This window comes from Epinephelus fuscoguttatus, linkage group LG15, assembly GCF_011397635.1.
Source record: "Epinephelus fuscoguttatus linkage group LG15, E.fuscoguttatus.final_Chr_v1".
Taxonomy (NCBI): domain Eukaryota; kingdom Metazoa; phylum Chordata; class Actinopteri; order Perciformes; family Serranidae; genus Epinephelus; species Epinephelus fuscoguttatus.
In genome coordinates this window covers 5,088,358-5,100,231 of record NC_064766.1, presented here as the reverse complement: position 1 = coordinate 5,100,231, position 11,874 = coordinate 5,088,358, and the positions used below count along the sequence as shown (strand labels likewise).

The 11,874-nt window shown below is 39.5% G+C and overlaps 1 protein-coding gene across 4 annotated transcripts in view; it reads left to right on the top strand.

Moving 5' to 3' along the window:
* The window catches only part of asph (aspartate beta-hydroxylase), a 43,120-nt gene that overhangs the window by 9,389 nt on the left and 21,857 nt on the right, over window positions 1–11,874 (top strand). For 2 of the 4 annotated variants that reach the window (XM_049597603.1, XM_049597604.1), the window contains exons 2-4: window positions 6,148–6,306; window positions 7,184–7,228; window positions 10,808–10,876. In XM_049597603.1, coding sequence (XP_049453560.1) covers window positions 6,148–6,306; window positions 7,184–7,228; window positions 10,808–10,876 — 273 coding nt within the window. The remainder of the gene's footprint in view (window positions 1–6,147; window positions 6,307–7,183; window positions 7,229–10,807; window positions 10,877–11,874) is intronic. The other 2 variants (XM_049597605.1, XM_049597606.1) reach the window with 2 other exon arrangements.

The window sequence follows — 11,874 nt, the reverse complement described above, 5'->3', positions numbered from 1 at the left end:
TCAGTAATATTTGCATGAGCCTGGTCATTTAAGTAGTTTAATTTCAGACTTACTTGTGCTTTCAGCTGGTCAAAGTATTTTTGACCCACATTTATTTCCACCTTTTAGATGAATCCAAAGAGGGGTTAATGCAACACACCATATTCCCCCATGTCAGGCGTTGTGCTAAGCTAGGCTAAACACTGAAGAGACGAATCTGTGTAATAGAAGGGCAGAAACAGAGGTAACATGGATATTTTCAGCTCACTCTGAATAAGAGTAAGATGATGAACAAGAGGATTCCCCATGATGTTGGACACTTTTACACACTTAAGTGTATTTTAGGTTTCTTTCAGTTCTTTCAATTTGAACTAGAAAAGTCTGTTATACAAACTTTGATCTCAGTATATTGAGTTTATCAAAGGGAGTATCAATGGATTTAGTAATGTGAGTACTTTGAACTATGCTCTTTGAGCGTGTGTCTGAATTTGTCCTAGCACCATGTAATGGGCTACAACACCTGTTCATTCTCCTTGCCACTATTTTCTCCCCTCATGCATTTTGAGATGTCAGCACTCATGGAATGGCTGCGTGGAAGTGGTTTCTTTTTCTTTTTTCCATCATCTCCACTCCTCTATCCAGAGGGATTAGTGCAAATATACTATTCCTAACAGATTTGTCCGGATTATAGTGTAAAAAAAAAAATATTACATTTCATGGTATCTTAATGTTCCTGTGTAGTTTGTATCAGCAGGGAGGCAAGGATAGGTCTTACAAAGTTAGGTTTAAAAAAAAAGGTGAAGTGACAGCCCAGTAAAAGGTAAAGCAACCTAGCTAATCCCAGTTAAACAAGATATTTGTATTAGCCAGGTGTATTGTGGGAGGAGAACAGAGCAGTTATAACCCAGTTGTACAGTTGTAATTAGGGATGGGCAACACAAGCAAAAAACACTATTCGAAAATCGTGGCAACTATTCGACAATTTTTCAAATAATCCCCCCCCCCCACAGAGATCCATTCGTCTTTAACGGCCCGAACATACCCGGGCGGAACGGACTCCGTGGAGGTCTGCGCGGACTCAAAGCGGACGTCCGCAAGCTCTGTGCGCGCACACCGGTGATAGGGCTGTCAACGAATATTCTAAATTCGAATTTCAATTCGAATTTGAAAAAAAATAGACCTTCGAATGTGAAAATTGATATTCGATTGTGGAGAGGAAAAAAAACACCACCGCAGCTGTCCTCTTTGCGAGTGGGCGTTGGCATCAAACGCGCATTTCTCCAGCCTGGTCGACAAGCGGTTCTGCTCCCAGCTGTTGTCTCCGTCACCCGGCTTGACACATTCACTCGCGGCTCGTGCAGAAAATAGACCAGACGCCGAAATGATTGCTGCAGGGCGTGAGCTGGTCACGGTCCGCGGGCGGTGTGGCCACGGGTCAGAGAGGGGGGGCAAGCGAGAGGTCCGCGGTCGTTTATAACGTAATGTTATAGATAATTGTTTAATGTGTTTTAATGTGTAGGTATGTAAATGTTTTCAAAGACGTTTATGTTGAAATAAAAATACCTACAAGTAGTTATGTTTCCTTGTATTAAGACATATTCAAGTATGTTTCCTTGTATTAGTTTGCACTCTTGTGGACATAATGCGGAAAAAAAAATTCGAATGGTTCGAACCTATGAGTTATTTTTAGAAGGAATATTCGAACGTCATTTTTGAGCAATTTTGACAGCCCTAACCGGTGACTGCTCGGTATGTATTTTTCACATCGCGGGGATTTTTCACAGACATTTTTACAGGAAACTACAACGCGGAAGTGCGCTCGACTATGAAAGCCCGAATGACTGCGGACATTCCTCTCTGCATGTTTCTCCTGTTTGTAGAAGAGCATCAGACTAGCTGATAGCCCATCTCACACCGCTGTAGCAATCCTAGACTGCCCTCGTGCGGTTAGGAGCTGAATTGCATGTCAAATAAAGGGGGGGAAATAAGATGGCGAATAGTAATAGTCGCATTAAAAAATCGATTTTTCAAAAATAAAACGACTATTCGGGCGGCACGCTGGTGTGGTGGTTAGCACTCTCGCCTCACAGCAAGAGGGTTGCCAGTTCGATCCCGGGTGTGGGAGCCCTTCTGTGTGGAGTTTGCATGTTCTCCCCGTGTCAGCGTGGGTTCTCTCCGGGCACTCCGGCTTCCTCCCACAGTCCAAAGACATGCAGATTGGGGACTAGGTTAATTGGTAACTCTAAATTGTCCATAGGTGTGAATGTGAGCGTGAATGGTTGTCTGTCTCTATGTGTCAGCCCTGCGATAGTCTGGCGACCTGTCCAGGGTGTACCCTGCCTCTCGCCCGATGTCAGCTGGGATAGGCTCCAGCCCCCCCGCGACCCTCAAGAGGATGAAGCGGTTAGAAGATGAATGAATGAATGAATAAAACGACTATTCGAAATTCAAAAATCATGACCCATCCCTAGTTGTAATAGATGATGATGGCAATGCTGTCACAAATGGTTCAGCATGATTTAGGAGTTGTATTTCTAGAGATCTACCTAGCTTCAGTTCCATATTGTTCGGTTTGTCCATCCCACTCTTCGTCCAGTGTTGTAACTTGCTGGAAAACCATACAATCGAAATTGATACATCTAATTAACACAGACTCTTCTAATGCTGGTTTTTCGTTTGCATTCGCCATACTGACAACAGTTACTGTAATAGCTGTACATCTGTTGGCTAACCCAGCTAACACGGTTAAAAGACAACTGCTCTATAAAAGCTGTCTGGATGGAACTCACACCTCAAATTTTGTGTTCTGTCTGCTAAGATGTAGATCTGCATTAAGTAGGGATGTGGATGAATACTTGAGCACTTGAGATTTGGACATCTATATTGATTAAACATTTAGAGTAATTGCTGCCCAGCTCCCCGCATGTGAACCGACTTTACGATTTTTGTTAACTATTTAAAATGGGTAAAATTTTATTTAAATGTAGAGCTACAAATAGTGTGTCCTGCTGTTGTTCTCTTTGTATTTCATGAGATACAAAGAGGCTACTGCTGCAGGAGTGTGAGCTCCACGCTCAGGACAGTCAGTCCGTCCACACACACAGTTACACGGCTAAGTGTTTGCATCACATGCCTAATGTTACCTATTGGTTATTAATGGCTTTAACAAAAGAGTTGAGTTGAGTTGTTTCGATGTTGGTGTGTTTGTTTGGACTGTTAAACAGCTTGGTGTTGGATGTTGGCTGTTACTGCTGAGTTCACTTGTGTAAACTGGGCAGATGTTGAACTGACTGTGAGAAGAGCAGCTCAGAGACATTCCTTCAGTACTGTTTCTAACCTATGTAACATTAATGGCAGCGACAGATCGTTAGGGGTGTGTGGTCTAATAGGCTAATTGAAGCCTAATTGTCCAATAAAATTCAATTTCAGATTGCAGTTATTTTCTGTTGTTGGCCAATTTACGTTCTTATTCTTAGATTTTTTTTTTTGTTGTTTTTTTTTGCAAGCATTCCATAACAATACAGTGACATGGAAACTGCTCAAAATGCCTTTCCCAAATATTAGGCTAATTCAGCTATGATTATTTGTGTCCTAGGGTGTACTGAACATCCCAGTGTTTCCCATACTATTATATTTGGGGCAGGGCTCAACAATAAGGATTGCCTGATTGCCCGGGGCAAGTTAAACTCAAGGTCGGGCATGTAAACTGACAACTCACCTGCCCGATCGGGCAAGTTGCTAAAAATAGTAAAAGTTAATAACTAATTGATAAAATAAATGTATGTTTAAACGTGCTCTTCAGCTCTGATGCAGCGGTCTCTCTGCCTGAAGTCACAGGCACAGCTGTGTAACAATGTCCTGCCCACAGCCCCCATTGATATTATTTTGCGTGACGGACGCTTCATATAATAACATAACAATATACTATTTATGGTGTTATGTCATCGTGTCATTTCTGTCTCTACATGGTCACGTATTAACAATTCTTCTCTGCTCTCTGTATCGCGCACGGCGGAGTTCTGCCACACACACAAATGATCACTCTAGAGTGGCTCGGGCCGCATTTTCCTGACCCCGAGCCCGCCGCAGTTTGTCAGCTGACAAAGTTATTGAAATGGACACTGTGTAAATAACCAACAGACTGCTGTTACGCTGCTCGCACAGCAGCGTAGCACGGCACTTGTGCTGAGCTTGTGTTGCGTTCAGGCGTTGTCACGTAAATAACAACTTCCAACACTTAAATAGGTCATAGCACAAAACAGCAGCATGTCATGTGACTTAACTTTTATTATTTTCAATAAAATTGTATGTTCTTAAATCTTGAGACACCTCATATGTAAGCTAGACAGACGTTTCACCTGCTCATTACTGTGCACAAATGTACTGTATGTACTTAGTCCTAAAGAGCCCTTCTGGTGCCAGTAGATACATAGAAACATCCCAGCAGGCTGTGCTTTGCAAGCATACAAAAAAGTTTCACGCATGTGAAAATTATTTTTCATGCGTGTGCTTCACCTCCGCTGCTACAACTCCATCCTAGGGGAAACACTGCTGTGTGCGTTTTGTGCAACAGGTGGATGTGGTAGTCTACTGGTAGAGTAGAGAGAGAGCTATGTAGCATTGAAGTAGAGTAGAGCAGGGCAGAGAGATGGAAGCAAAATATATTAAACCTGGTGTTAATACAGCAGAACTGGAGAGAGGGGTGAAAAATAAATAGAGGTGGGCATGGCTCAAGTAGGGTGCAAAATTTTAGAAGGAGAACGATTGACAAATTTTTCACTTTAAGCCCTGACACTGTCATATTTGTGTAGGAATTAAGCTACAATACATGACATATGTTGTTTTAATTAATAAATACAGTGTGAATAAAGATTACATAACATAAAAATAACTGCAGTCTTTGTTATTTGATAGCCGCTCAAATTAAACAGTTTTTATAGGGCAAGTAAAAACTGACTTCGGGCAAGTAGATCTCTGATCAACTTGCCTGACCGGGCAAGTGAAAAAAAACCTTAGCGTTGAACCCTGAGGGGGAAAGTGAAATATACATTTCAGTGAATTGACATCATATCAGGCATCATCATCGTATCCTGTGTCCACACTTACAGACTTGTGGACTTTGCGGCAAAGTTTGGGAGTGCTTAGGGCTATCCAAAGCAACAATTCAATTGGTCTACAAGGGGCTTTAAGTAGACTTTCTGCAGACCTCTAGAGAGTCTACTCGGGGTGCAGAGTTATGAATGTTTCATTGATAGTTGGGCCTATTAAAATGCTACTTAAATTGTGTCGGCCAGAAATAATATTCAACCACATCATGTGTTGACATATGTATAAGTATAGGCTGTAGAGAGAATGAAAATGCATTTTAATACTGCTGCCTATCAGGTTGCACAGTGAAATAGGCTTAAAAAAACAACAGAAGAAGGTTTCTAATGTAAGTAATGCCCAATATATTTAGTTGTAGTCCTGTCCTTATTTACAAACATTTCTTTTTCGAACTTGTGCAGGCTGTACATTATACAGAGATATATTAATACATTTTTGTTCAGTCACAAAAGACCGTACATACATACAACGGAAGTCCATGAGGGCTCAGTCTGCAGGTCCAGAGGATGGGCATTTGGATTCAGCCTCTGACTTGACCGCAGCTTGTTGTCAGTGTATCCTGCTGCAGCCGCCTGCTTTTGTCCACTTTCCAGGCAAGGCGCAGTTCATCTGAAATGAGCCTACTGATGAGTGTAGATGACGTGATGCTTGCAGTTATCTAATCACTCACTCTGGACTTCCCTCTTCTCACACACATTGGCCTACACTGGTGGACTAACTTCCTCATTTTACAACATGAAAAAAAATGCCTGCAAATTTGCGGGTCACACACAAGCGAGTAGTTGTAATACTATTTTTAAATTGGCATTTCAAATTTGCCAACTTCTCAAGTCCAGCCACTTACAGTACAATTGGTTATGCAGGATATGAGGGATGTATTTGCCCAGAGAGTTGTTTGCTGTTTTTTTTTCATATACTTTCCATCATTATTTGAATGTACAGCATGACTTCACTTGAGTGTTTTTAAAAAAAAAAAAAAAGGAAAAAAAGAAGATACCTCCAAGATAGGATGTCTAGTGTTAACAAGTGAACCTGACATCATGAACTGTCTTTGCTTTGCAGATGGTACTAAAACCCAGTCAGCCAATAAGAATGGGAAGAAGGCAGACTCTGGGTCCAGTGGCAGCTTCTTCACCTGGTTCATTGTCCTGGCCCTGCTTGGTGTCTGGACATCTGTAGCTGTGGTCTACTTCGACCTGGTTGACTATCAGGGAGTCCTTGGTGAGTACTTGGTGCAACACACATACATTTGGATGAAAGAGTAGCTGAGTGTTCTTTCTTCCTGTAGTCTTTTTCTACCTCATATACCTTGCTGGAAAGGTGTGGTAGCAAATAGTTTGGCTCTTGCCTTCACATGCTTGCATATCTTCTGCCCATAAAAACATGCATCTGTCATCTGTCCCTGAAGTCAACTTCATTGCTGAATAACAACCAGTAAACCATGATATTTACCATTGTCAGAACACTTAGTCACATCAGCAGTCATTAGCAACTTGACATGAGTCTACCTCATGCTCTGTCTGAATACTTATGAAAAAAGGATGCAAATCATCCACCAAAATGGCTGCAGGAGAAAGACAGACAGTCAAAGGATGTAAAAAGCAAAAAAGGCCTGAGAACATGAGCGGATTTAAATAGATTGTCAGTGTTGCACTGTTGTGCCTCCTGCTTATGTAGTTAGACTTTGGAAAAAAAAAAGTATAAATGGCATAGCTTATATAACATCACTTAAGTCACCTTTGATTAGAAAGTCTTTTTTTGTTAACAAGATGGTTACATTTATGAAGGTGCCATTTCATCAACAGCATATTTTTGACTAACAAAAAGCCCTCGGAATTATCTCCTAGGTCTGAAGCATGTGGACCACAATTTCCAGTGCAACTACTCCTAACAATCTATCTTCTTTACTGATTTGGTGCATGTCTGTTATCTTTTAGACACAGTATACGGTCTGCCACTAACCTGCATCCTTAATGAATAATGTTGAACATTCTTGGTATGTGTAGTACTCAATGATTTATTCATGAATTTTGAATCTCCTGTCTTATTTCTTAATCTGTCTATTGTTCCAATATGTATGTTTTGTGTTTGCATGCAGACAAGGCTAAGGGCTTACAAATTAACCTGTCTGAGGCCTTGCAAGGTAAAAAAAAAATCACAAGACATATTTTTCTTACACCCTGTATCAGCATTGATGATTGTTGTCTTATGTCATTATTGTTCTCTCAGGAAGTTTCCCTTTATCCCTACACACTCTTCTCAGAGCTCTGAATCTAAACAAAACTTAATGCAAAAAATTCTACAGCTGTGTCAGGCTAACTGCTGTCAAGACTATGTTTGGTAGTAAAATATTGTTTTCTGGTCCTATTAGTTGTATTGAAGAGTCAGTGTGTTCTTAAACTAAGCCCGTTTTTAAAAAACATGCACTCAGACAAGTCTGTAATTTCACATTGAACATTATGGACTACTTGTGAAAACACCTAATGAAGATTGGGTGAACATGCTGGCCACAATATTTTCTTGAAGACTTTTGTACATGAATCTTACTTTCATGTTACAATTTGTTGGAAGAAAAAAAATTAGCTGCATCAGCTGGATAATGACAAGGCCTGAGAATATTTTAACATGTTTGTGGTATTTAAAAAGACCAAATCAGATTTCTGTAGTCTTCTAAAGCTTAGGGATTTGTCACTGTTTCACAAAATCACAATTGGAAAAAAAAAATGTGAATATTATATATTTCTGTTGAACTGTATTTTGAAATAGAATACTTGGTAAATGTTCTTTTTTCTTTTTATTTCGGACAAGAGATAATTTAAGAAAATGGTCTATTATATAATTTAGCATAAATCATGTTAAAATTGTCTTAACATCTTCCTTGTTAAAGCAACAGTTAGTAGCTTTATGAAAACAACTTCCGGTCATATTTACAGCAACTGTCGCTATATTCACACATTAGTACATGAGACAGATAATCAATGAAAAAAAATCATAGACTGTAAAAAATCATGGATGTAGCTATTGTGATGTCACCCTGGTTTGTGGACTCCCATTTTGAAGCTTAAGTTTGACACTTCTGGACGTTGCCATCTTAGTAATTTGGAGCCAGAATTGACCATATTTGGATGAGAGGCTGGGGCTGTGGAGGAGTGAGAAAAGAAAATAATTTACCCCCCCGCACAGTTGTCATGACTGTTGAAATTAGTTATAGAGGCCAGTACTGTGTTTTGTTTTTTTTTTGTTTTTTTTTGTTTTTTTTTTTGGTACGAGGCTGTTTATTCCTGCTGTCAATTTGGCATTTTATCATGGGGGACTATAAAGTGCTCCAGGATTGAGTTCTGAAACCCCGAAATAAGCTTTATGGTTAACACAAGCTTAAGAGACTTTCAGGATTTGTTCTCCAACATAAAGTATGTTGGTAATTACCCCACTTGTGAACACTTATGAGCTTCTATATGTCTTAAAAAAGGAGGTTGCAAGCAAGTGGCTAAATGAGACTACAGAACATCATCACATGCCAAGCCACGCCAAACACAGCTTTACAGTGTTGTTATGGTGATGACTAGGTCATGCAGGTGTAGTTCCTTTACAGCCTAACATTAGCATTTTACTTCTGACAATTGCAATTAGACTTCAATAATCATGAAAGTGGGGTTCATTTGTGAAGATTATCTTGCAGAACAAAAACTGTAAGTATCATAAATGTTTGTTTGCCACAGAGCTTGTTTTCAGCAATAATCCAAAATCCACTGGAAAAATTCCATAGGCTTTTTGACAAAGGAAACAGGGCAAAGCTAACTTCTGTGCTGACTCACAGAAAAATGTCATCCCTGGGGAATCTACTGTGGCCGTTGAGAGAAAAAAACAATCAGAGCTAAGGAGTCTCTAATGCAGCCATCAAACAGGTTGGTTAGTCAAGATTCTCTTATTGCATTGCCTATTTCTCATATCAAATGTTTTCACAAACATTTTTTACTGTACTGTTTGGCTGTAAAATGAGAACATTTGCTGCAGCTGGTGGGCAGTGCTTGGTTTTCACTTGAATGTTTTTTAAACATGGCAGCCAGGTTGCAATCATTCTCATTTTACAGTCAAACAGTACACTAATATACATTTCTGAAAACGTCCTGTCCTCTGTGGTCCAGGTACTCTGTACCTGACAGACACAAACACAAAGCTTTACCATTCTAAACCTAGAACAAAATGACAAAGCTTGTGACCTGGCCGCCATTGAAAACAGTAACACAAAAATCAAGCACCACCCACTGGCTGCAGCAAATAGTCTCATTTTACAGCTAAACAGTCACTAAAATATGTTTGTGAAAATATTCGAGGAGAGAAATAGGCAATGCAGTAACAGAATCTTGAATCATATTTGATCAGCGCTGCCTACTTTGACAGTTTGACAGCAGTTCACGAGTAGTGATTGACATGATTGACATCTGCATTAGAGACTCCTCAGCTCTGACTGGTTCTTTTCCTATTTGTGCAGTGGATTCTAGAAAATGCCATTAGACATACAAAAAGGACGTAGAGGAACCTTTTATTTATTTATTTTTTATACAGATTATCTGTCTCGTGTACTACTGTGTGGGTATAGTGTAGGGCTGCCACTAACGATTATTTTCATTGTCGACTAATCTGTCGATTATTTCTTTGATTAGTCGACTAATCATTTCATAGAAAAATGTGTTAAAATGTTGAAAAATGTCGGTCTGTCTCGCCCAAACCCCAAAATTACGTCATCAAATGTCTTGTTTCATACTCACGCCGAAGGGTTTTAGTTCACTGTCATGGGAGAGTGTGTAAAGCTGCCAATATCTAACGTAAGAAGCTGCAGTAAGAGTATTTTGGGGTACGTTTATCGTACTTTTCTATGAAAAATGACTCAAACCGATTAGTCGACTACTAAAATAGTCACCGATTATTTTAATAGTCGATTAGTCATCGATTAGTCGACTAATCTTGGCGGCCCTAGTATAGTGACAGTTTCAGCAAATATGACCAAAAGTTTTTGCTTTATTAAAAAAATAAAAGTTATCAATTACAACTTTTATTTGATGGAAGGTTTGTTACACCTGGCATGCGTGAAAAATCTACTGCACTGATTTTGAACCAACCCTCTCTTGGTTATCTCAGCTGGTTTAGATCCAGGGCTCCTGTCTCCCCTTATGTCTGTCCTGTCCTCTGTGGTCCAGTTACTCAGTAGCTGGCACACAAATCCAGCAGCTTCAGCACAAATGAAGTGAACAACAGAAACTTTGTTAAAGGGCTTTTTTTGGTTGGGCTCTTCCAAGTGTCACTTAATCCAACTGTGTTTGGCCAAATATCCCTGAGCGTCATTAGTTTTTGTTTAAGTAATAGAGCTACATAGTCCTGACTGCCATTTCCTGTTTTACCCATGTCGTCTTTTTGTATCCCATATTCAATCACATTTAAAGGGATTCACCAAGCTGTTGGCTGATTATTCAGTATAATTTGCTAACCTAAGTAAGGAGAGCTCACACACAAAACTACCAAAAATCCTTTTGCTCATGCTAAAAGCTAAAGACACTATAATGAAAGACAAAAGGTAATAAGTGGCCAGTCTCCACAAGCTTGGTGCATGTCTTTAATTGTCTGTCTTTGCTGAATGATGCATGTAAATGTACAGTAACATTCTTATCTTTGTACTTCCTGTGAGAACAAACAATAATTAGTCGTGTGTTTGTTGCTGCTATAGGTAAACTCGTGGCATACGATACAGATGGCGATGGTGATTTTGATGTCGAGGATGCTAAAGTTCTGCTAGGCAAGTTGATTTATCTCTAATTTACAACTCATGTTAGTGTTTACCATCGGTGTCTTGCATGAATGAAAACAAAGCCAATCTATGTTCCTAGTGACAAACATCTGAAAGTCTTCACTCCCAGTCGCAATGCAGTCAGAACTGATTTGTTCTGAGATTGAGCATTTCTGCAGACCATTGATAAAATGTTTTTTGTGTTTGCCAACTACATTAAATGGCAGTTTGGGTTTGTTTTGCATGACTGGCAATTCTATAGCTGACTGTTACCATAGACACAAACTCATTAATGAAAACAGCAGAAAAGCTGAGCTTCCCAATCACTTGTGACCAGTATCTCTGTGAAGGTTTGTGTGTTTTAACTGGTTTGTAATCCAACATAAACCTCATGTATCTCTTTGAATGTCCCTATATTAAAAAAAAAGTTTTAATTTGAACTTAAGTTTTAATTTAATTAAATTAAATTCTGAAAGCATAGGTCCAAACTTAAGAAATCAGGTGCTTTTTGGAAGTGCTATAATAAACCAATAGCATTTGTAAAACAACCTGATATTAAAGGATGGAATTCATGAGGTTCATGAGGATCAGGGGGCAGTTTAATTTACCCTTTTAAATATTAAGTTAGGGTAACTTAAAAGCAGCAGAGGAGTTAAGTTGCATCTGTGCTAGTATTGTTGAGAGGTGACCCATGTCTTTGTTGTAGCGGTATAGTTTTTGGAGCATACCTCCTCTATGTGAAGCTCAAAGCATTCAAGACAGCTGTGAGCTTGATATGAAATGGTGCAGTTCCCAGCTGTCATCAGTGCTGTTATTCCCTATGTGATGTCCGCTGCATGTTGCATGGTTTTATACAGGACCACTTTCAATTCTTCTTTTCTTTCTTTCTTGTTAATGTAACTCCCACACATACTGAATGGTATACAATAGTGTGGACATGTTGGACCACAGCTGTATCCAAATGGCTCAATTCCAACAAAAGTGTCAACATTTTGAACTTGGCATGA